The 23,936-nt window shown below is 55.1% G+C and overlaps 3 protein-coding genes across 4 annotated transcripts in view; 1 reads left to right on the forward strand and 2 right to left on the reverse strand.

Annotated features, from left to right (window-relative positions):
* Positions 1-212: 212 nt before the first annotated feature.
* PPIE (peptidylprolyl isomerase E) lies at positions 213-4,001 on the forward strand. 2 transcript variants are annotated; one of them, XM_051638173.1, is made up of 10 exons: positions 213-267; positions 341-439; positions 568-611; positions 1,225-1,251; positions 1,432-1,513; positions 1,963-2,063; positions 2,192-2,315; positions 2,412-2,597; positions 3,423-3,565; positions 3,659-4,001. In XM_051638173.1, the coding sequence occupies exons 1-10, from the start codon at positions 237-239 to the stop codon at positions 3,725-3,727; spliced, it is 906 nt and encodes a 301-aa protein (XP_051494133.1). In that variant the 5' UTR covers positions 213-236; the 3' UTR covers positions 3,728-4,001. The 2 variants fall into 2 exon arrangements, with proteins under 2 accessions (XP_051494133.1, XP_051494134.1); XM_051638174.1 differs by having other exon boundaries at positions 2,192-2,311; positions 3,659-3,757.
* Positions 4,002-5,536: 1,535 nt separating this feature from the next.
* On the reverse strand, positions 5,537-19,994 carry LOC127393314 (bone morphogenetic protein 8A-like). Its single transcript, XM_051638290.1, has 9 exons — positions 19,958-19,994; positions 18,932-19,072; positions 17,595-17,717; positions 11,284-11,476; positions 10,073-10,221; positions 9,167-9,361; positions 8,252-8,331; positions 7,737-7,847; positions 5,537-6,305 (listed from the first exon to the last, which is right to left on the reverse strand). The coding sequence occupies exons 1-9, from the start codon at positions 19,992-19,994 to the stop codon at positions 6,156-6,158; spliced, it is 1,179 nt and encodes a 392-aa protein (XP_051494250.1). The 3' UTR covers positions 5,537-6,155.
* Positions 19,081-23,936, reverse strand: part of MACF1 (microtubule actin crosslinking factor 1) — a 141,900-nt gene continuing 137,044 nt past the window's right edge. Inside the window, 2 exon segments of the mRNA XM_051638175.1 lie at positions 19,081-20,763; positions 22,545-22,668. Of these exon segments, the coding sequence (XP_051494135.1) occupies positions 20,507-20,763; positions 22,545-22,668 (381 nt within the window). The 3' untranslated portion in view covers positions 19,081-20,506.

Here is a 23,936-nt window from a genome sequence, read left to right on the forward strand (position 1 = left end):
TGTCAAATCACCAAGATTCCCCGTGAAGACGCAGTTGCGGGGGGGAGCTGAGCACCCTGCCAGCGCTTTTTGCCCCTTCCTCCGTGCAGCCGGGGTCCTGCCCCGCCGTTCCCGCTGTCCCGGCCGTTTCCCGGTGCCGTCCCGGCCGTTTCCCGGTGCCGTCCCGGCCGTTTCCCGGTACCGCCCCGCGGAAGGGCGGGCGGAGCCTCCGCGCAGTTCCGGGGCGGGCGGCGAAGATGGCGAGTACCAAGCGGGTGCTGTACGTGGGTGAGTGGGGGTCTTGGGTGCCCCGGGAGGGCCGGGGGCTGCCAGGGGCTGATGGCTGTGTGCCCCCCCGCAGGCGGGCTGGCGGAGGAGGTGGACGAGAAGGTGCTTCACGCCGCCTTCATCCCCTTCGGGGACATCACCGACATCCAGATCCCGCTGGACTACGAGACCGGTGCGTGGGATGGGCTGGGCGGGTGCGGGAAGGGCGAGCTTGTCCCCTCTGGATGGGAGTTGGGATGTGGGACCGGGGAGGGGGTGGGGGGGTTTGCTGCCTGTGACCGCTTCTTTCTGTCTCCCCAGAAAAGCACCGGGGATTCGCCTTCGTGGAGTTTGAGCTGGCGGAGGTGAGCAAGGGGGTAGAGCGCGGTTCCACCTGGTTGTGCCCTTCTCCTCTTCCTCCCCTGGGGTGTTGGGATGGATCCCCTTCCCAGCGGGGACAGCAGCGTCGCAGCTGGTGGCAGCAGGCAGGGCTTTACCTGCCACGGCCTCAGGCCTCTCTCCAGCAGTGGGAGCTGCTGTTCTGCTTTTCCAAATTCCCGCTTTTCCCATTTTCTTTTGGGCGGAAGCGTGACCACTGCCCGCCCAGGCTGCATCCCTGCTGGCCCCGCAGCAGCCAGGGAGGGTTCCTGGCTTCGTGGGCAGCACAGGCTGCTGTGTTTGCTGTCTTATACCCTGCCCTGGCTTTCTGGCACGAGATCTCTTCTCCCAGATACTTAAAGCATTGGACATCCAGTGAGTTTACTGGGTGGGTTGTGGGAGGGCAACCCCAGTGCTGGTTTGGTTACAGCTCATGCAAGACCCAGTGTTTTTTCCAGCCCTGGGGTAGATGAGCTTTAGGAAAACAGCCCTTTTCCCATCTTTTTTTGCAACAAAACGCTGGGGCGTGTATAGGCTGAGGCTTGTTTTTACAGGTAGAAGAAGTTATAATAACCAATTTCTTTCACTTTTCCTTGGCAGGATGCAGCAGCAGCTATTGACAACATGGTATGGACCCTGGTTCCACCTCCCTGTGGAGACACGTGTCTTTGCTGTCTTCCCAGAAACTCCGTGTGGGCTTTGTAGAGAAAACAAGCTCTGTTTTTCTCTGGACTTGGAGGGGTTTTGGGGGTCATGGTGATTTTTTGTTTTGTGGTGGGTTTTCTTCTGCTTTTCTTGCCTCTGCAGAACGAGTCTGAGCTCTTTGGCAGGACCATTCGGGTGAACTTGGCCAAACCAATGCGAATTAAAGAAGGATCATCCAGGCCTGGTGAGTTGGAGGGGATAAGTCTTGCTGCTTTTCCAGACCCTGAGGCAAAGATCTCCACTCTGTATCCTGTCTGGGGAGCCTCAAGGATGGGAGCAGCGTCCTAATAACCAAACATATCCCCTAATTTCTTGGCTGGAAATACTCTTGGCTGTGTACCTAATTGCCTTCATGCCGTCTGATAGAGGACACAGCACCCACACATCTGGCCACACCTGTAAAAGCAGATGGAGCTGAGGCCATTCTGGGCACTTGCCCTGGGTGGGGGTAGCGGCAGGGAGCAGGCCATGAGCATGTCCTGCTTGTGTGGCACGTCAGGGAGGAAGAAGGAGTGACTTTGTCCCTTATTTCCCTGCACCCCTTGTCTCTCGGGTGGGATCTGCTGCCAGTGTCACGCTGGACTCCTCTTGGGTTGGGTTCCTGTGTCCTGACCCTTCTTTTTGCCATCACAGTCTGGTCGGATGATGAGTGGCTGAAGAAGTTTTCAGGGAAGACTCTGGAGGAGAACACAGAGGAGACAGGAGCAGAGGCCCCCAAAACAGAGGTGCAGGAGGTAGGAGTAACAACCTGAGCCATCCTTATCCCTGCTGTCCCGCAGGCTGAGGGTGTGGGGCCAGCCCTCTTGGGAGCAGAGCAGGGCAATGTCACTCATCTTGCTTTTTTTTTTCTTTGCCTGCCCAGGGTGAACCTCCTGCCAAGAAATCCCGGGCCAATCCTCAGGTTTACATGGACATCAAGATTGGGAACAAACCCGCGGGGCGGCTGCAGATCCTGCTGCGCTCGGACGTGGTGCCCATGACTGTAGGTGAGGAGGAGGACAGCCCACCCAGCATGGTGGCTCCCAGCTGTGACACAGCTCTCACCTCTCTCCTCTTTGCACCTTCCCTCCCCCCCCCACCAGAGAATTTCCGCTGCCTCTGCACCCACGAGAAGGGTTTTGGCTTCAAAGGGAGCAGCTTCCACCGCATCATCCCCCAGTTCATGTGCCAGGCTGGCGACTTCACCAACCACAACGGCACCGGCGGCAAGTCCATCTACGGGAAGAAGTTTGATGATGAAAACTTCATTCTCAAGCACACAGGGCCAGGTAGGGTCAGATCCCCTGGCAGAGGCTGGGTTGCAAAGTGGTTTCAGCATCATCTCAGGGCCACACTTGGGCTGTTTTGACCTGTGCTGTGTCAATAATAGCAGCCCTGAATTATTCTGTGTTGTCCAGATGCTTCTGCTGTGCTGTAATCTGCTGTGGTCAGACCATTGTGCATCACTGGTATTACATGGGAGATTTAGATTAGACATGAGGAGGAAGTTCTTCCCTGTGAGGGTGGTGAGACCCTGGCCCAGGCTGCCCAGGGAAGCTGTGGCTGCCCCATCCCTGGCAGTGTTGAAGGGCAGGTTGGATGGGGCTTGGAGCAGCCTGGGCTGGTGGGAGGTGTCCCTGTCCATGCAGGGGGTGGGACTGGATGATCTTTAAGGTCCCTTCCAACCCAAACCAGTTTATGATTCTATGATTCAGAGAGGAGAAATGTATCATTCTTGTTCCATCCACACACTGTTAATTGCCAGTATCATATAATGGAGAGTTTCAAAGCTGCTTTCCTGTTAGTTTTTAAAGGAGGAAAGTTACAGTGTGACTATGAGAAGCAGCAAAAAGCAAGCAGGTTTATCTCTGTGCAAACACCTTTTCTGTTGCTGCAGCTAAAATAGATGAGCAGTCTCTGTCCCTTTGCACCTCTCACATTTGCAAGTTCTTTTCTCCCAGTTTTTACCAGTTTCTATGAAGTTTAATGTTCAAAGGCTCTCCTGAAACTGGCAACGTTTGCAGGGCTTGGGGATGGCTTTGGGTTGAAGCAGTGTCTTGTGTGCTGGAGCTTGCGGCTCCCTCCCAGCCCTAACACCATTTTTTTGATAACAGGGCTGTTATCCATGGCAAACTCTGGCCCAAACACCAATGGTTCCCAGTTCTTCATCACTTGTGATAAGACAGACTGGCTGGATGGGAAGCACGTGGTGTTCGGGGAGGTGACGGAGGGCATGGACGTGGTGCGGGAGATCGAGGTGGGTCCCTTCAGCAGGGTGGTGGGGGCAGAGCCCACCTCCTTCCTGCCCTTGGACTTAGTGCCTTTAATTCCTGCTGCTCTTTTCTCAAAGGCTCAGGGCACCAAGGATGGGAAACCGAAGCAGAAGGTCATTATCTCAGACTGTGGGGAGTGCCCGTGAGCTCGGCTGGTGGAGAGGGCTGGATGGGACAAGCCTGGCCAGGAGGGGCTGGGGAGCTGGATGGGCTGGGACCTCCCAGTTTTCCCCACCCCTGGCAGTGCCCAGTTCATGTGGCTTCTGCTGAAATTCCCCTGCAAAGCTTGATGTGAACTTGGCTGTGCAGAGCATGGGGGGTCTGACCCACCCCAGGGGAAATGGCTTCTCAGCCGGTTCTGTCGCTGTGTTCTGCAAAGACTTTATTTTAGGGAAAAATTAAAACTAATTTAAAAAAATACTGAGGACCTACCCCTGGCTGCTGAATTCTCACCGTCTGGGGATGGTCTTTGAACAAAGATGATTCTTGGGTTTTTTGGCATTCGCCCTCATATTCTCAAATCTGGTGCCTATATCCTGGCTCCGGGGGAAGCTGCCCGTGCTGGGCCAGAAGAGCAGGATTGGATCTCGGGCTTTTCCAGCAGCAGGAGCTCGTGGAAGTGTTTTTGGCCTGTCCCCAGCTCTGCAGTGTCCCTTCCCATCAGCAGGGGGAGGCAGGGTCCCTGGTTGGTGGCTGGCTGGGAAGCCAGCCTGGTCTCCTTCCCAGAGGGAAGGCTTTTACTGGGACTCTACTGGGAACAAGGTCAGGACAAGAAGCACCGGGACATGAAGAAACCCTTTGGGTGATAAAGGAAGAAAAAGTAAGAGTAATGAGGCTGGAGGGAGGGGTTTAATTTCCACCCCCTGGGCTGCAGAGCAGGATGGCTGTGGGCAGTTACAGCCCATCAGCAGGCAGCTCTGGCCAAGCACCAGGAAGGTAACCACGGTGGCAAATGACTGCTTGGGGGTTTCCTATTAAATTATGGCACTGGGTAGTTCTGGGAACGTGTACTGGGGTGGAAGGGATGGGGGTTGTTGAGCTCATGCAGGCAGCGGCAGGAGGGCTGGGGCTGCTGGGGAGGGGTGGGTGTGCCAGCTGGGGCAGGGGATGTTGTTTTAAGAGCTTGTGCAATTGGGGATTTTCAGTTTTGCCAGCCCAGCTGCTCACAGGACAGAGGTTTTGCTTTTCCATAATAAATACTGGGTTGGCTTTATCCACTTGCTGGTTTTCCACATGGTTTGGGGGTTGTGCATCACCCTGTCACTGGGACAGGGTGAGGTACGGGCTCTCAGACGTGATACCAGACAAACAGACAAACCAACCTGATGCTTTTCCCCCTTCACTCCCTTCTAGTTGTTTAAAATCTCAATTTTTTTTGAGGACAGACCTTGCAGAAATAGTCAGCACCACCTGCAGAATCTACATCAGATTGGTCAGCAGATAAAATCTTTCCAAAGAAGCAAGACTTTGTCAGGAAGCTGGGCAGTGGGCAGTGGCAGGGAGCAGATCTGTCTTATTTTGGTGGGTTTCTTGGGTTGCTTTTTTTTTTTCCCTTTGCATTGGGCTGAAGCCAGGTTTGTGATTTGTTCAGTGACACAAGATTCCTCAGGTACCTGAGCTGAGAAAGGGGCCTTTTCCTTTTAAAATCATCACAGCTAAATAACTTAATTGTGCAAATAGGGAAGCTGCTGTGGTCACAGCCCAGCTGTGAGCCCATTAGAAGCATCAACCCATGAGCACAGCCCCTCTCCAGGCTGAGGAGACACAGCCTGACCTAAATCTCACCTCACAGCCCTTTGGGGAGCTCATTTTCAAGCAAAAAGGTCCAATTTTAGTCAATCCTGAGTATTTTTTTGCATTGCGAAATCCCAAACAGAGCACTGCTGTGCCCTGACATTTATTCAAAAACAAACAGCAAGAGAAACTGTGTCTTTATTTCCAAACTAGGTGTTTATTTTGTAAGTGTCATAGCTCAATATGGATATATATATATATATATTTTTTTTTTCCCCCAACTGGCTGAGTTTTGTGAACTTTTAAGTAAACAGGAGGGGGTTAGTCAGCCAGCTGGTTAATTGGCTGATGGGGTTTTCATTAAGGGAATTAAAAGCACTTGGTAGAGGTGGGTTAGATGGCCAGAAACAGCTCTATCCCAAAGCAGCTGCCTCACTTCTGATGACCCTTCAGCCCAAACTGCCTCCTCAGCAGATGGCAGCAGCTCCAGGGGCAAACACAACAGCCATGAGCAAAACAGACACATAAACAGCCACAAATCCTCTTTCCAATATATATATATGTGTGTGTGTGTGTGTATAATGTATGTGTCTCAGTAAGTGTGGTAAGGGAATAAAAATTTTGCATTATTTACATCCACTTTCTAGGAAAAGGTGGGAGGGATTTCTTTTTCTTATTGGGATCATTATTTTTAACAGCTTTTGCTACAAGGCAGCCCATGAAGCTCCTTTTGTTTTTCCACACGTGGAGCAGAAAACCAGTGTCACGGTTGCTCCAGCTGGGATGGGATGGAGTTGGGATGGAGCTGGGATGGGCTGGGCTGGAGCTGGGACCCAGGCATCAGTGGCAGCCACAGGATTTCACCACCATGTTGCGGTGCTTCTTGAGGATGACGTTGTTGTTGCTGTCATAGTAGAGGACAGAGGTGGCACTGAGCTTGGTGGGGGCACAGCAGGCCTTGGGTACAGCCTCAGGCTTCATCAGGTGGACCTGGGGAATGGATGGAGCCCGTGAGTGCCCCTCAAAAGCAGCTCCAGGCAGAAGGGAAAAAAAAACAACCATCAAACCAGCTCTTACTAGGCCTGGGTGAATGGGGAGATTATTTCCAGCTTTTTGCAAAAATATTTGTTCTAAGCTCTGGGCAGTCTTTGCTGCAGTTTATGTTGGAGTGGGGCTTGTGGCTGTGCATAGGCCAGGAGGCCCTTGAGTAATTTGGGATTTCTGGGCCCTTTCCTCACTGTAAATAGGCAAATGGCTAAAAATATAGATATAAAAAATCAGGGCAGTGGGAGGCTCCCTCCTGCAGGGGTTGGAGGATGCTGGTGCAAAGAGAACTTCTCCTTTAGGGCTCAGCACAGGCCCCAATTTACCATCTTGCACCAAAACCTTAAGCACACACCAGCTTCCTGAACACCACTCTCCTTCAGCTCCTTCACCCCTTGCTCTGGACACACGTTATCCCAGTAACTCAGCAGCCCAAACTGGGCTGTTCCCAGGCTGCGGGACACGCCGCCCTGCCCAACATGTGCGATTCATTCCCTGCAGAGGGAGCCCAGTTCTCCTCGCTCGGAATTCCGGTGTTTTTTTGCTGTCAAACCCTGTTATTTGCCGCACGGGCTGGGCTGGCACAGCCTCCCCCACCCCTGCTTCCCCCCCCCAAACTGCCTTTCCCAGAAGACTTCCCAGAAGAGCCGGATCCAGGCGCCAGGTGATTCACATCCTGCCCAAGCGGCTCCGTTTCGGGAAGAGCGTTGGGTTTAGGGGTGAGGGGTGGGTGTAGATGATGGGGATGGGAAGGGGCCAAGGATTGTGCCCAGCCCTGGATGGGGCCTCTGGCAGCTTTGTCCATGCAAAAATTAAACCCCTCCAGGCAACACCTTCAAAGGCTCAGCCAAGGACTCCGTGCTCCCTGTAATTAACCGCGCGCACCGGAGCCGGTGTGACTCTGCCATTGGGAAATCAAACACTCACAGGGCAGGAAATTCCAGAAATTAAAGCACTGGTTGAGATGTGAGGTGGGTTTGGGAGGCGGGGGGGGGAGGAGAAAAAAAAAAAAAAAAGCCCAAACCCAACAACAACAACACACCAAACCAAACCCCAACAAACGGGGCATTAAAGCTTTCCTGCTTCGAATGTGCTGAGCCCGGCGCTTGGGCGCGGAGCTTGGAGGGACCTGGGCTGAAATCCTGGAGCACTGGGAGGGTGAGGAGGTTGAAGGGACCATGATGTCCTTCCCCACCAGCTGATACGGGGTGGAGCGACCTCCAGAGCTGCACCCAACTCGCTGGTGCCGACTTGGGAGCTAAACTCTACACCCTTCCAACCTCAACACTCCCAAATCCAGCCCCGAATCCAGCTCCCCGTGGGGATCTGCTGGGCTGTGATGGGTCCCTCCCCAACTCCCCCAGGGGTGGCACTGACCAGAGACTGCAGGATGGCATGGTTGGTGGCATTCATGCAGGAGTCCAGGGGGAAGGCACACTCCCCCTCACAGTAGTAGGCTGAGTAACCCTGTGGGGCAATCACCCAGTCCTGGAAAAAAGGAAAGAAAAGAAAAAAAAAGTACAGGATTTACACCAGTTACTCCATGAGCCTCACCCTCTCTGGGCCTCTTCATCCATTCCCCACCTGCAAAAAAACAACCCAGCCATCTCCTCCCTGGCCAGCTGTGCCAGGAGCAAGGCTTTATTTTGACAATAATAATTTAAAAAGTAATAATTTTTTTCTGGACTAAGCCAGGAGTTGCTCAGGGTCACTTGGTGGGTTTTGGGGTTGGAGCAGTTGACATTTCCCCTCCCAGCTCCCCTGCACTGCTCACAGCTCCCTCTGTGGGCAGAAGAAGCCTGGCTGGGAAGGAGACCCCTGGGGGGGGGGGACAGACAGTGATGGTTTGGGTGGGATTATTGTTATTTTGGCTTCTCCCCACAGCCCAGTACCAGCCAACCCAGGTCCTGGAAGCTGACGTAGAGCTCGTGGCGCCGGCAGACCTGTCGCCCATCCCTGGCGTGGACATCATCTGTGGGAGAAGGGGACAAAGCAGTGTCACCCCTGGGGCACCAGCACCCTGACCCCCACCCTAACTGCACCATCCCCCCCTCCAGGGTGGGATCCAACAGCCCATAATAATCATAGGATCATAAAATCAGTCACAGGGGTTAGAAGGGACCTCTGGAGATCATCAAGTCCAACCTCTCTGCAGCAGGAACACCTGGGGCAGGTCACACGTGTCCAGATGGGTCTTGAAAGTCTCCAGAGAAGGAGACTCCACAACCTCTCTGGGCAGCCTGTCCCAGGGCTCTGTCACCTTCACAACATGGTTGGTTAAGCCCAGAACAAAAGAAAAGGAGCTTCCATGGTTGCACAAAGGGAAAAGATGCTTCAGACCAGCCTGAAATGTGTTGCTCCAACATGGGGATGAGGGGAAATCAGGCTGGGAAGGGCTAAAACCCAGCTCTGCTCATGGTGGAGTTGGCTTCAAGGGGTTCCCAAGGCAAGTAAGTTTGGCAGAGCTGAGACTTCCTCCTGAGCAGCTTCCCAGGGCCGTGACAGCCTCCAGGGGCCACGACATCCTTCAAAACCAAGGCCAGGGATGCAAAATGTCCAATATTCAGGAATCCCCCCCAAGCCCACAAATCACCCTCACCTCTAGGGTACCTGCCCCAGACTCCCCTGCACCCCCTGAGCTGCAAACAACCCTCATCCTGAACAACCCAGAACTCTCAGCTCTGCACCCCTGGGGTGCATTTCTGGGCAAAAAAAATGAGATTTCTTACAAGATAATTTACTAACTAAATGTCCCTCGGTTGTGGCAAGTCCCGTGTTTTTCCACAGGGACTGGCAAAAGCTCTTACCAAAAATTCCTGGCAGCTTGTTTGGGTGTGGGAGGTCGTTGGTTTTCTTGGGCTGCCGCCTCCTGGGGGCTCTGGCTGCCCGTGGGACACGCAGGGGGCTGGGGCTGGCCCGGAAAAATGTCACCATGAAGGGCTGCTTGGAACGGGGTCCCCTGCGCCCCAACAGCCCCGCTGAGCCTGGGTCAACACTGTGCCCTGCAGGGGTGGGACCAGAAACCAGAATGAACCTCATTTGGTTAAAGCAAGGAACTAAAAATACAGAGGAAATGTGCAGGGAAGAGCTGTAGTTTCAGCATCTTGAGGGCTGGACCCACCCCAGGGGATCCCATCCTGCTGTTGCTCCCCCCCCCGGGTTGGGTGGATGTCAGGCAGCTCACAGAGGTGATCCAGCCTCATCCTGCATGGCCACCACCACACCATGGTCACACAGAGCAATTCCAGGCTTCAAACCAAGCAGTGACCAAGTTTCCCCTTCATCCTCGGAGAGGAAAGCTCAGGAAGAGGGTGGATGGGGCATTAAAGGCTGGGTTTTCACCCCCCACAGAGGAGCAGAGATGCAGTTTGTGTCTCTCCCTGCCTGCAAATGGCACCTTGGGAGCAGCTTTGACCCCTTGGTGAGATGAGAGTTAATACTCCAGCTCATACCCAAAGATCCCTCCAGGTAAGGAGTTCATTAAATGCTAATGAGGTTATTACAGCCCACACCAGGAGCCCTATTAGCATGAAAGCCTTTGGGAGGCTTTGCCATCAGGGCAAACCCAACCACCACTGCTGGAAAATTCAAATTGTGAAGACACAAACCCCCCCCACTCCCTGCTGCCCACCATGGCACACAGAGGTGTGATGAGAGGGCCTAAATTCCCAGGATTTGGCCCCAAATGCTGCAGGTGGGCTGGGCAAACTTACCATCCTCTGTCTCCACGTAGAGTCGCAGCCCCAGGTTGTATTTCTGATCCACCAACCAGTGGTTGCTGGCGGCTGTGACATCAAACACCAGCCAGCCCTCCATCCCAGCACGCAGGTCCTGGACATCCAGCAGGAACAGGTCAGACTCCCTGTGGAAACGGAGGAAAAAAACCAACACAACAAACCCAGCGGGTGACTAATAGCACCCAAAGGGCACCAGTGAGACTGGATGGGAATGACTCCTCGGTGCCCGTGTCCGTACAAGCCCCGGCACAGCAGGGTCAGGCCGGCGGGTCCCGGAGGCTCCGGTTGTGCCACACACGGTGCTGGGTCCCTGGGAAAAGCAGCTGCCCGAGCCCAGCGGAGAAGCCAGGGAGCTGGGAAAGGGTGGGAACAGCCACTGCCCTCAGCTTGGTGGGAAGGGAAAGTGCTGGGGCCTGGGGGGGGCCCCCATCCTCATCCCCATCCCTGTCTCTTTCCCCATCCTCATCCCCATCCCTGTCTCTTTCCCCATCCCCACCTTCTTCCCCATCCCTGGTTCCTTCCCCATTCCTGTCTCCTTCCCCATCCCTGTCTCCTTCCCCATCCCTGGTTCCTTCCCCATTCCTGTCTCCTTCCCCATCCCTGTCTCCTTCCCCATTCCTGTCTCCTTCCCCATTGTCATCCCCATCCCTGTCTCCTTCCCCATCCCTGTCTCTTTCCCCATCCCTACCTTCATCCCCATCCCTGGTTCCTTCCCCATCACTGTCTCCTTCCCCATCCTCATCCCCATCCCTGTCTCTTTTCCCATCCCCATCCCTGTCTCCTTCCCCATCCCCAATATCTTCATGCCCATCCCTAATTTCATCTGCTTTCCCATCCCCATCCCTCATCATCTTCTTTCCCATCCCCAATTTCATCCCCATCTCCACCATCATTGTTCCCATCCCCGCCACTTTCATTCGCACCCCCAATTTCATCTTCATTCCCATTTCCATTCCCCTCCCCAACATCTTCACCCCCAATTTCTTCTTCTTTCCCTTTCTCTTGATCTTCTTTCCCCTCCCCAACTTCACCCCTATTCCCACCCCCAATTTAGTCTTCTTTCCCTTTCCCTTGATCTTTCCCATCCCCAACTTCATCCCCATTCCCACCCCCAACTTCACCCCTATTCCCACCCCCAATTTCACCCCCACGTCCATCTCCCCCACCCCCACCCCTGGCCCAGTCACCTGTTGGAGTGCTCAGCAGCAATCTCGTAGATGCTGAGGTGGAGGCTGCTGTTGGGGTGACGGGTGACACCTCGTGCCTTGTAGATGCGGAACTCGGCGGCCGTCACCGACTCACCCGTGGGCACCTGGGTCAGGTCGAACCTGAACTCCTTCCAGTACGGCTTCGGGGAGAAGATGTCCCGGTCCTGCTCCACTGTGGAGCAAAAAGGTCAGGTGGACCCTCACTGTGCCACCAGCCACCCCCATGGGTTGACCAGAGTCCCACCAACACCATTTGTCCCCAATCTGGGGAACCCTCAATCCCCCCAAGCTCTTGGCTGCTGCTGCAAAGCCCCATCTCTCCTCTCCCGAGGGTTTTAATCTTGATGCGAACCCCCCCACACACACAATTTTTACACAACCCCCTCGACTTCATTTCACTGTCACCCCACCCACCTCCCCACCCTCTTTCTTGATCATTAATTACATCCATTTCAACCAAAAACGTTTGTCCACGTTGGGCACACAGCAAAGCTGCCCCTCCCGCTGGGCTTTAGGGGCTGCGGCCCTTTGCACTCCCCAAAAGGGGGGAAAACCCACCCAAAACCAAAGCTCTGGGGGTCACCAGCAGAAACTGGGACTTTTTGCAAAGTTTTTCTAGCAGCAGGTGCTCGGGGGACAAAGAAAGGAAAGGGACAACCCAGGGGTCACCAGGGGCCATCGCAGTGTCCCCTCTTCCCTCAGGCTCTACCTCCTTTCTGCAGAGATTTAGTGCACGTGGGAAAGGAAAAAGATGGTGATTTTTTTTTGTTTTAAAGAGCTTTTACTCTCCATAAAGAATAAAACCAACATCACCCTCAGCAGCCTCACACGGTTTCTCTGGCCTTCTTCTTCTTCCAATTGTTCTTTAAAAATATTCCTGAGTGTAATTAAAGTGATTAAAGCTCCTCCTGCTTCGGGCACCAAAGCAAAGTAACAAACCCGACCTGGCGTTTACTTTTCAAAAAGAACACAACCAAATAATTAAAGAAATAAGTTTGCACGTCTTAAATGGGGTTTTCTGAACTGGTCCCAGAGGGGAAAAAACCAGCCTAAATTTAAGCCACCATGAGGCTGCTGTGTTTGTACAGGGGGAGCAGCTTCGTGCATCTCTCTCTCCAAACCCAGCGCTGAGATTTTAATTCAGCATCTATGGATTTTTTTTTTTCTTTTTGCCTTTTTTTTCTTCTTTTTTTTTTTTTTAAATAAAAGAAAAAATATATCCCTCCCCACATTCCCTGCAGCTACTGGGCTCACCACAAGTTATGTTATAAAAAAAGCCCAGGGCCAGGCGGGCAGGGACGGATGTGGAGAACGTTTCCTGCTGCCGGCGGCCAGCTCGGCAGGGAGGATGCTGTGGGGAGCTGGATCCGGCCCTTGCACCCCCTCAGAGGGGGGAACACCAGCACCTCGACCTTTCTGCACCCCCTCAGGGGTCTCCCCAGCTCTTTTCTACATTTCTACTTCTTCCACTGCCCCATGACTGATGGTTTCAGGCTCCTGGAATGATCAAGATGCTGCCGAAGTCACCGGTGCCTCATGGCTCCTGAAAAATCCTTAAATTCCCCCAAAACACAACCAGAGGAATCCCCTCTTCTTGATTTTTCGTGGATAAACCCCCAGACAGTCCAGGGGACGCCACCAATACAGAGCAGTGTCCTTTTGGGTGTTTTTGGTCACCCCAGGTATTTCATGGTTCACCCTTTTGCTCCCTGGCATCAGGTGAGACCCAACCAGACTAAATCCAGGCTCAGGAACCACTGGGATCCTCATGGATTGGGAGTATCTTGCAAAGGGTCCTGTGGAATGACTGGAGTGGATGCAGGGATAGGGGGGTGGCAGAGCCAAGGGACCCAGAGACACAGAAGTAGCCCCTGAGGTGATTTTCAGCCCTGGAGGAGGGTGAAAACCTTTGCTAAAGAAGCAGCTGGTCAGGACATCCCCACATCCATACGCTGTGGAGCTGGTAGAGAAGGTCTGGGATGAAGGCAGAGGGGGGAGGTGACCTGTGGGGGTGGCAAGAAGCCCAGGGATACCCTGGCCAGGGATGAGAAATACTAAAGGAGAAGGCAATTAGCTGTGTAACTTGATGAACCAAATGAGCTGGACTTCATAACAAGCTGTCTGGGATTTGGGAGGAGAGACTAGGAGGAATCCCTGCTTCCTCCCCCCTGTTTTGATGAGGGAACCCCCTTGGCAGGGCAGGACCGAGGGGGACGGTCCCTCCTCTGTGCTTACAAGAGGCTGGGACCATCTGCAGGGCCCTCAGCAAACTGCAGGATTGCTGATCAGCAGCTTGGGGAGGGGGGTTAATCCCACCCTGCTTCTGGCAAAATGACAACTAGCTGCAAACCTCCCACCCTGTGGCTTCGGAGCTCAAGTTGCACCCCAAAAGCATCCAGAGCCCTTTTGCCCAGGCAGAAAACTGGGTGCTCAAAGTGGTGCTGGGGGTTTGTGGACCATGGGCCCTCCCTGGGAACCTGCTATTGATTCCAGGAGGGTTGGCTCAGCCACACCAGCAACCCTCAATTAGCTGTGGGCGGATTATCCGGATTGTGGAGGAGACACACTAAAAAAACCCAGCCCAGGCTCCCTGCTCTCCTTGCCCCCTCCTTCCACATTTACCCTCTGGCCCCTCAGAGCTGTCTCACATCTTTCCCCAAAGCTTAATGCCACAAACACACCGTGTGCTCCCACTCTCCTAAAAAAAACAATAAAAATGATTAAAAAACCATTCTATACATCCCGAAATGGCCACAGGGCATTGCAACCCTTGGCAGGGAATGCCCAGATCCATCCAAGATGAGCCCCTGGCATCTCCCAGCTCTCAGTGCTCCTGCTCTCTCTGTTCCCAGAGATGGGGTGACAGGGCTGCCCGCCCTCCCTCCTGCCCCCCAGGTTATTTTTAGCTGCACTTTTTCATCCCAAACTTTTTCTGTCTCTATATAAACGGTGCATCAGTCGTAATTACTGGTCCTGGCTGCTCCCAATGGTCCCCATGATCATTTCAGACACTAAATTAAAAGGAAATGCCAGGATATTCAACCACATCAAGTGCTCGGAATCCTAAAATAGGTTTAAAAGGGATGCAAGGAAGATCCTATCCTTCCCTTGCAAGCAGGGGAAAAAAATAAACTCCGGAGGTTTTCCAAAGCAAGGAGAGATTCCAGAGTTATCCCAAGCCCTGTGAAATGCAGTTGAGCCTCTGCTGATCTCCTGCTTCATCTCAGGTTTCCTCTATCCTCTTGAGATGAACACTGGGATCTCCCAATACCCACCGTCAGCTCAGAGCAGGGTTTCACGTGGGGACCCCCAGGGGAGTTGTATTTTCCTATTTAAAATGTGTACAGAGGGTGCTTATGGAGCACCCACAGCCCAGCACGGGCTGCCCTGGGTCCCTCAGTTGTGCTGGGTTTTCTGGTCAAGCCACCACAGGTGCCCCAAGGAAGAAACCCAAACGGCTGTGAAAGGAAGTCAGGAGTAGGAAAATCCCAACCCTGCTGCTGGATTTTGGTGGGCACCGTGCAGGAACGAAGGCAAGCACCCACCTGGGCACCAAGGGCAGCAGCAGATGATGCTCTGCCAGGGCGGGGAGCAGAGCAGCACCCCCTAACTCCCTAAAATATGGAGGTCCCACCCAGGGAAGCCAGAACTTGCCAGAAAAGCATCCAGCCATGGGCAGAGCTTCATCTGAACCAGCCACGGGAGGAGAACAACCACATCCCAGGGCAGTGGCGGATGAGGGCAAGGAGGGGGGGGTTTGTTGTGGTGCCCGTGGGGGGCTCAGGCATGGGGCAGCCCTCAGAACCTCCTCCTCTCCTTCCCGTTACAAACCTCTCTGCTCCCTCCTCACACCCTGCGCGTAACCGTGACTCAGGGCTGGTGGCTCAGCCCTGGCCAAGGAGAAATCTCCAAGCCCATCCTCAGCCCAGACCTCAAAACACACCCCAGACAGGGCACAGAAATAGCACGGGGCAGGTTTAGAGGTTTTATCCCCACGCTGAGGCAAGGAGCAGGACAGGACAGATGGATCTGCCCTCACCAAACCCAACCCAAGGTGCCTGGAGGCCTTGGCTGCCCCCGGCCCCTCCACCTGCCTGCCCAAACTGGGGACAGGTTTGCCATTTCCCCTTCCCAGGAAAAAGGTGTGCCGTTGGGAGCTGTGCTCCTGCCCGGCTCACACAGGGCTGAGGGGGGGGTGGCTGGGAGCAAAGAGGTCCAAGGGCCCAATGGGGCACCGAGTTACCCCATTTGCATGTCCCATCAGGGTAATTGTGCAGCAAATTATGCAGGCAAATGAAGGCTAGCCCTCGCCCACAACCAGTCATTTCGTTAACATGAAGGGGCTGATGAAGCCACAGAAATCAAAGCCATTCAAATGGAAGGCTGGAACTCTTCCTCAACTCTCCTGGCTCCTCCAGGAGCACCGGGAAAGGGGAGCGGCACCAGCACCCCTGTGCCAGCACCAACACCTCCCAGACATCCCACCCTGTTTCTCCACAAACTTGGCCGTTTTAAAGCACTTTTTGGTGCTTGTGTGTTGTCTGGAGCACTGAGGGAAGCTGGGTCTTGTTGCCACAGCATCACCTCCTTTGGTCTCAGTGTCCCTGGGACATTGAGCCCTCCACAGCCCCAGGGGCCCTAGATGGGAGCTGGGCACTGGGTGCCTGCACCTGTAGGCAGCCCAACCACCACACAGAGCAGAAGAATCTGTCCCAGGGACATCTACCCGTGGTCCAGGGGATGTAAGAATGGATGGAGAGGACTTGGGAGATGCCTCCACATCTCCTTCACCCTCATGTCCCAAGGGTGCAGACCTGCCTGGACTCCACGGGGAGGGTTTCTCCCCATGCTCAGAGTGGGGGGACCCTGGAGGGATGCAGGGGAGGAAAGGGTCCCTGGCTGGTCCTTTGGGGGTGCCATGGTGAGGCAGCACATCAGCACAGCAGCCAAACCCAGCCCTGCTCTGGGGAGATGTCCCTGAGGCTGGAACACCAGGACCCTGCTCTGTACCTACTAACACACCTGCCCTGTGCCTCGTCCCCTGGCTCTGCACAGATGCTCCCCAAAAACCTTGTGCTTGGCCTGTACAGCACCCCTTAAAGCAACGAGCAGAGGCAGGAAAAAGCTCCATATCCAAATGCCTGGTCTGTGCATCCCATGGGGTTCAGGCCACCCTAGTGCCTGTCCGCGTTTGGGGGGGACCCCTGGCACCCCCAGTGCTCATGGCCCCACTGATGCTGCCTGGAAACAGCTCGTGGACCTGCCTGGAAACAGGCGGGTGGCTGGAGCCTGGCTCTGCCCCGTAACCAGCCCGACGGGATTCCAGCAATAATTACCAACCTTCAAGATTTTAGTTTGACCCGTGATTCAAGGTCCCCCCCGCGGGTACCTGGGTCCACCCTGCTGCTGGCCCGGGAGAGCAGCTGTCCTGCCTGTGGGTCCCGCGGCTGCTCCACGGGATCCCACCCAAACGGGCGGTGCAGGGAGCAGGACCAACCTGTCCCGGCCCAGGGCACTGCAGCTTGGGGACGAACTCCCCGAGCCGACCCAGCCTGGTCCCAGCCGTGGCCCTCAGCCCACGCTCGCTGCAGGACTTGCCCCTTCTCCATCATCTCCTCTCCTTTAAGGAGCCGGGTTCCAGCCGAGCCCCGGCGCAGCTGCCAGGGGCCACGGCAGCTCTGTCTCAGCACCCCGGGGGCAGCCGCACGGCCACCGTGTCCCTCGCAACCACTTTCCTGCCCAGCGCTGTACAGAAAAAGGCTTTTCTAGACCGGGATGCACCGACAAAGGTCCCCGAACCCGAGGGATGCTCGGGCTGCCGGTGCAGCAGCCGCCGACCCGCGGCCAGGGACCAGCTTTGGCCCGGGGGTTTGGGTCGGGGTCAGCTCAGCAGCCCCTGCCCAGCCCCGGCACCCCGAGCCACCCTGCGCTGCCCCCCGGTGTCCCCCGAGAGTCCCGTAGAGAGGCGAAGCGCAGGGCTCGGCTGCCCCCGGCCCCGGTCCCTCCGGTGCCTCCGCAGGCTCCGGTGCTGCCCGCTCGCCCCGCTCTGCTCCGGTCCTGCCCAAGCCACCGGGATCCTTCCCGTGCGTCCCCGCACGCCCCGCTCCCTCCGGTGAGTCCCGTCCTGCTGCGGTTCCCCGTGTCTCGGGGGGAAAAGCTGCCAAAGCTGCCGAGATCCCGCCCGTGCGCTCCGGTCTTCCCGGTGCCGCCACAGACTCCGATAGCCCCGGTGCGCTCCGGTCCTCCCGCACACCCCGGTCCCCTCAGTGTCCCCCCCGGCCCCCGCTCACCCATGTTGACGAGGCTGACCACGGTGTCGGCGCGGCTGACGACGCTGCCGGGCGGGGGGCTCTGGGTGCTGAGCCCGGTGAGCACGGGCCGGGAAACCGCCGCATCCTCCTCCTCCGCCTCCTCTTCTCCGGCCACGGCGTGATACAAGTCGAGCATGAAGAGCGGGGCGGCAGCAGCGGGGGCGCGGGTGGCGGGGGGAGCGCGGGGCCGAGGCCGGCCGGGCAGCCCCAGCACGGCCAGGATCTCCCGCTGCACATCTCGCCGTTCCCCGCCGCTCAAACGCCGCTGGAGGAAACCGGCGGCGTGGAAGCGGCGGCGGAGGAGGCTGCCGCTGCCCAGCTGGCCCAGCACCGCCGCCGCCCACAGCAGCGCCAGGGCCCCCAGCGGACCCCGGCCCCCCGCCGCCCCGCGCCCCGGCCCCATGGCCCCCGCCCGGGCCCCCCGGTGCGGCACGGCCCTGGGCACCGGCACCGGGCACGGCCCCAGCCCGCCCCGCCGGGGCGAGGGAAAGGGACGGTCCCACCGACGGCACCGCCCCGGCCACGGCTCCGGGACGTCCCGGCCCTCCCCGCCCCGGCAGCCCCGAGGGATGGGGTGCACACAGATTGGACTGGGCACACGTAGTGCTAGGCAGCCAGCCCCAGGGATGCTCACCCTCGTGGGCACCCAAGCCCATGAACACCCAGACTCATGGGCAACCACAACCAGGCATGCTCACCCACCTGGGCACTCAAATCCATGAACTCACCTCTGTGGATACTGAGCCCTGTGGGCACTCAACCCATGGGCACCTACCCTCCTTGACACCAAAACCCATGGGCACCTCCCCCCTCATTGACACCCAAATCCATGGTCATCCACTCCAATTGACACTCAGACCCATGGGCACCCATCCCTAGGGATGCTCATGGTTGTGGGCACTCAAAGCCACGACCACCTATGCCATGGATACTCACCCCCGTGGGCACTCAAACCCATGGGCATCCATCACTACCTACAGCTGCTCACGCTCATGGGCAACTAAACCCATCAACCCCCAAACCCACGGGCACCCTCCCTCCATCCCCAACACACAAATCCATGGGCACCCAGTCCCATGGGCACCATCCATGCTCACAGGCACCCACTTCAGCAGCACCCACCCCCCTGAGCACCCTCCCACTATAGCTCCTCACCCTGTGCACCCACCCCCATGGACACTGACCTCACCAAGCACCCACCTCACCACCACCACCACATGAACACCCACTCAACAGGCACCCTCAGTGGCCAACACCATCACCAGTCAGCACCCACCTGGTACCCACACACACCGAGCACCCTCACCAGCACCCACCTGGGCTTTTTAATTTGGGGGCTGGCGATTCCCTGCTCCATTCTGGAAGCAAACCTGGATGAAACCACCACGTGGCTGGCACAGCCGTCGCCTTCCACACGGGATGAGCAGCTCCAAGCTGACTTAAAACAAGCTTAAAAACTGTGGAATAAAGCAGGAGGCAAGATTGTTTATTACCGCAAGCAATTTTAATACAAAAATGTGTCTGTTTTCTTAAACAATTCATTGGTAGAGCTTCAGGGTTTTTGCCTCAATTTCAACCAATTGAGAGAATCACGCAGCAACACGGTCAGAGCTGGAGAGGAACAATATTTAATAAATATGGGAGCTCTGGGGAGCCCCTTTCCCCCAGCCCCCTCTCCTGGGTCACTTGTTCAAGTTTGATTTTGATACAAACAGAAAAAAATAGGAGTGTACAAAAGCGAGACAGGACAAGTGTGCTGGTGAGACTCGTTCCAAGGACAAGTGACTGTGCGTGTTCAGTCCAGATTTCTTCTAGGAGCAGAGGTCACATCATCTCAGCCTGGTTGGAAGTGGAATGACCAGTTAAATAATAAATAGGAAAGAGGAGAGATGCAGAGAAGTAGTGATTGTGGAAGGAACACCTTGGGTTGGTCTCTTAAGCCATCAAGCCAGATGAATCCTCTGATTTGTTGGACCTGCCACCACTAAGGGACGTGCTCCAGCTCCCACCACCTCACCGTGAAGCCCCTCCCCAAACCCACCACCACGTGTTTGTTCTTTAAAAAAAACACCAACACAACCAAACAAACCAACAAGGAGGTTGTCAGGACAGTATCTTTTCAAGACAGCAGTTGCCATCACCTTCGCCGTAGTGTGTGCAAATTTTATTCAGTCAAACTCTGCTTTCTTCAGGTAAAACCACGTAGCTTTTAAAAAAATGGAAACAGAAGCCCCCCCAAAAGTCCCCTCACCTCAAGTTTCTCTGGTTGAGGTATCTGTGATTTACAAAAAAGTTCCTTGAACACTGTAGGATTCAGGTCTTTGCTTTTAAATATAATTTACCTTGCTGAGACAGCAAGTTAAGTTTATAAAGATGCATTTAGGAAACAATCCTAAAAGATAAAGCAGGTTTCACACCCTGCACCGCGCAGAAATCCTATTTATAGTTTAGTTTTTCTTTACACTTTCACATCGTGACCTTTTTTTTTGCTTCCTTTTTTTTTTTTTTCCTTTTTTTTTTTTCCTTTTTTTTTTTTTCTTTTTTCTTTTTTTTCTCCCACATTTCAGGGTTTCCAGGCCCCTCTCTGAAACAGGGGGGGGGGGTGTCACCGAGAGGCAATTTTTTCATCTACATAAATATTCACATGAAAATAGTAACTTACAGAAAAAAAGGAAAAAAAAAAAAAAGAACCCAAACAAAAAAAAAGAAACAAAACAAACCCCAAATAAGGCAGCTTCATAACACAACTTTCTTTTACACTTTTAACAATATAGTTTCTCCCATTTAGAATAAATATACATCCAATGTACGGAGCAGGATTAAAAACTGGACACAGGTTTGGGTTTTGCTCTTCTGTTCAGGTTGGGGTCGTGGGGGGGGAGAGGACAGTATTATCTTTTAGGGCCTGGAGTTTTTGGGGTGGCAGTGGTTGTTTTCTTGGACATGGTTGGGATTTTGGAGGGTTTGGCCGCGGCCCGGCGGGTCCCGCCCTGCCCCCCGGCCGCGCTGCTCTCCGAGGTGTCGGAACAGCCCGATTGTGTCTCCAGGAGGTCGAAGTCGGAGGCGTCGCTGCCCCGGCGGCTGCTGGCCCGGCTGCCCGCACGGCTCCCCGCACGGCTGGCGGGGCGGCTGGCGGACTTCTTGGGGTCTGCAAGGGAAGGGAAGGGAGCTGGGAGTGAAGGGAGGAGGGAGAGGAGGAGGAGGAGGAGGAGGAGGAGGAGGAGGAGGAGGGAGAGAAAGGGGAGGAGGAGGAAGAAAAGGAGAGGGAGGAGGAGGAGGAGGAAGAAAAGGAGAGGGAGGAGGAGGAGGAGGAAGAAAAGGAGAGGGAGGAGGAGGAGGAGGAAGAAAAGGAGAGGGAGGAGGAGGAGGAGGAAGAAAAGGAGAGGGAGGAGGAGGAGGAGGAAGAAAAGGAGAGGGAGGAGGAGGAGGAGGAAGAAAAGGAAAGGGTGGAGGAGGAGGAAGAAAAGGAAAGGGTGGAGGAGGAGGAAGAAAAGGAGAGGGAGGAGGAGGAGGAAGAAAAGGAGAGGGAGGAGGAGGAGGAAGAAAAGGAGAGGGAGGAGGAGGAGGAGGAAGAAAAGGAGAGGGAGGAGGAGGAGGAGGAAGAAAAGGAGAGGGAGGAGGAGGAGGAGGAAGAAAAGGAGAGGGAGGAGGAGGAGGAGGAAGAAAAGGAGAGGGAGGAGGAGGAGGAGGAAGAAAAGGAGAGGGAGGAGGAGGAGGAAGAAAAGGAGAGGGAGGAGGAGGAGGAAGAAAAGGAAAGGGTGGAGGAGGAGGAAGAAAAGGAAAGGGTGGAGGAAGAGGAAGAAAAGGAGAGGGAGGAGGAGGAGGAGGAAGAAAAGGAGAGGGAGGAGGAGGAGGAGGAAAAGGAGAGGGAGAAGGAAGGGAAGGAAAAGGAAGAAGAGGAGGAAGAAAAGGAGAGGGAGGAGGAGGAGGAAGAAGAAAAGGAGAGGGAGGAGGAGGAGGAAGAAAAGGAGAGGGAGGAGGAGGAGGAAGAAGAAAAGGAGAGGGAGGAGGAGGAGGAAGAAAAGGAGAGGGAGGAGGAGGAGGAAGAAGAAAAGGAGAGGGAGGAGGAGGAGGAAGAAGAAAAGGAGAGGGAGGAGGAGGAGGAAGAAAAGGAGAGGGAGGAGGAGGAGGAAGAAAAGGAAAGGGTGGAGGAGGAGGAAGAAAAGGAAAGGGTGGAGGAGGAGGAAGAAAAGGAGAGGGAGGAGGAGGAGGAGGAAGAAAAGGAGAGGGAGGAGGAGGAGGAGGAGGAGGAAAAGGAGAGGGAGAAGGAAGGGAAGGAAAAGGAAGAAGAGGAGGAAGAAAAGGAGAGGGAGGAGGAAGAAAAGGAGAGGGAGGAGGAGGAAGAAAAGGAGAGGGAGGAGGAGGAAGAAAAGGAGAGGGAGGAGGAGGAAGAAAAGGAGAGGGAGGAGGAGGAAGAAAAGGAGAGGGAGGACGAAGGGAAGGAAAAGGAAGAAGAGGAGGAAGAAAAGGAGAAAGAGGAGGAAGAAAAGGAGAAGGAAGAGGAGGAGGAAGAGAAGGGAGAGGAGAAAGGAAAAGAAGGAAGAGAAAGGAAGAGGAGAAAGGAAAAGAAAGGAAGAGAGAGGAGGAAAAGAAAGAGGAAAGAAGCAGAGAGAGGAGAAGCAGGACTCCTCCCCACCCCCTCACCAACCTGCCCCCAAATCCCCAGCACTGCTGCAGCTGCTCTCAGCCCAGCACCTCTGAAATGGGGCCTCAGCACCAGGATCAGTTTGTTCCCCAGGTTTTAGGGAAGCAGCTTCCAGCCCTGGCACTGAGAAACCACTGCAGTGTCCCCTCTCCCAGGCAGGGATCCCATGGGTGGCACCAGCCTCCCCAGCATGCTGGGACCTCCCAAAATACTGAATATTTTCTCTGCCCAATTAATAAACAAGTAGGAAGAGCCACAGCTTCGGGTCTTTGCACCTCACTTACCTGCCCGACTGGTTTTGGCACCCGTAGAGACTGGTGAGGAGCTGTTACTGGTGTCCCCAGCCAGGGAGGTCCTGCTGGAGTGGAAGGTGGGTCTCTTCAGCTTGCTGCCCGCTGAGGGGGTCACCTTGGGGGGGGAAGCACACACAGAACACCCTTTAGGTGGCACCTCAAGAGCACGAGATCGGTCCCTTGGCAAAAAAGACTTGGACGTTTGAGGAACACCCATCTTAATGGTCTAGGAGAACACAAGCCATCGTTTCAGTAGTGGTTAATAAAGAAGAAAAAAGCTGAAGGGTGACAATTTGGAAGGTGACAATTTGGAGAGTGAGGGCAGTTTGTGGGCTACAGGCTGATGCTCAGCTCTTTCTCGGTGTTTGGAAGAAAAAACGACAACAAAGTAAAAGCAAAGCTGCTCTCCATCCAGAGGAGGACGGCATCATCAGCTCCCCAAATAGAATGGGAAATCTTGCAGAATTAGGGATTTTTAGCACCTAAACAGCTCAGGATCATTTGGGAGGGTCAAATACACGGCAGGGGCTGAAGAAATGCATCCCCTTGTTGGGAGGCGGGCAGGTCTGTGCACCCACCACCCGAGGGCAGGATCTGAGGAGCACCAGCCATGCCCAGGGACCCAAACCACAGGGAATCAGCTGGGGCCACGTCCTGAAACGGGGCTTTTCCCTGACCTTTAAGATGTCACAAAGGCTGACGAGGGGGTGGGAAAGCAGCACAACAGGCAGCTCTGCTCCCATCGCTGCGGGAGGAAGCGAAGGGAAAGGTGCCAGCAGAACGAGGGCACCTGGATCCAGCTGGAAAGGGCAGCTCCAGTTTCTAGACACCAACCAAGGCCTTTCGGTTCAGAGCAGCGCTGCGGGAAGGCGGCTGCCCGGGGTGTCCCCAGGGCTTGGGGAGGAATCCCTGCATTCCCAGACAGATGGATGTTTACACCAGAGGGTGTTTCCCAATGAGCTTTAAAGCAATAGCTGGGGGTGGGGGGGGAGGCTTTCCCTTCACTCCCTGAGATTCTTGGGGTTTTGGGAAACTTAGAAATATTCAAAATGGCAGGAAACTGGAGCTGCAGTGGTGGGAGAGGGGCAGCCCAGCAGCGGGTTCCCCTTCCCGGGGGAATTAAAATCCATCAAGATGATTGAGAAGGTACCATTGTCATCAGCAGAGATTTTGATTCTCATCCTCGATCCTATTTTATAAACAGGTTAAGAGCAGCAAGCAGGCAACTGAGGGCAAGTGGGGAAGTGCTCTGAGGATCTAAAAGAACTCCTTTCCTCTGTGCAAGCAGCGCGGGCGCGTCGCCAGCGCCCCGTGCTCCGCCGGGATCGACCCCCCCGGATTTCTCATCACAAGGTCAGGAAAAATTCGCCAGGAGGCTGAAAC

This window comes from Apus apus, chromosome 21 (genome assembly GCF_020740795.1).
Source record: "Apus apus isolate bApuApu2 chromosome 21, bApuApu2.pri.cur, whole genome shotgun sequence".
Lineage (NCBI taxonomy): Eukaryota > Metazoa > Chordata > Aves > Apodiformes > Apodidae > Apus > Apus apus.

What these genes read in the sequence shown, in the direction of transcription:
- LOC127393314 (XM_051638290.1), bottom strand. Translation starts at nt 19,994, where the DNA reads ATGCATCTTTATAAACTTAACTTGCTGTCTCAGCAAG. An exon ending in GGTCAGCCTCGTCAACATGG is followed by an intron (nt 11,477 to 17,594) that starts GTGAGCGGGGGC and finishes TTTGCTCCACAG; the next exon opens with TGGAGCAGGACCGGGACATC. An exon ending in CAAGCTGCCAGGAATTTTTG is followed by an intron (nt 8,332 to 9,166) that starts GTAAGAGCTTTT and finishes CTTCTCCCACAG; the next exon opens with ATGATGTCCACGCCAGGGAT.
- PPIE (XM_051638173.1), top strand. Translation starts at nt 237, where the DNA reads ATGGCGAGTACCAAGCGGGTGCTGTACGTGG. An exon ending in CAAGCGGGTGCTGTACGTGG is followed by an intron (nt 268 to 340) that starts GTGAGTGGGGGT and finishes GCCCCCCCGCAG; the next exon opens with GCGGGCTGGCGGAGGAGGTG. An exon ending in ACGTGGTGCGGGAGATCGAG is followed by an intron (nt 3,566 to 3,658) that starts GTGGGTCCCTTC and finishes CTTTTCTCAAAG; the next exon opens with GCTCAGGGCACCAAGGATGG.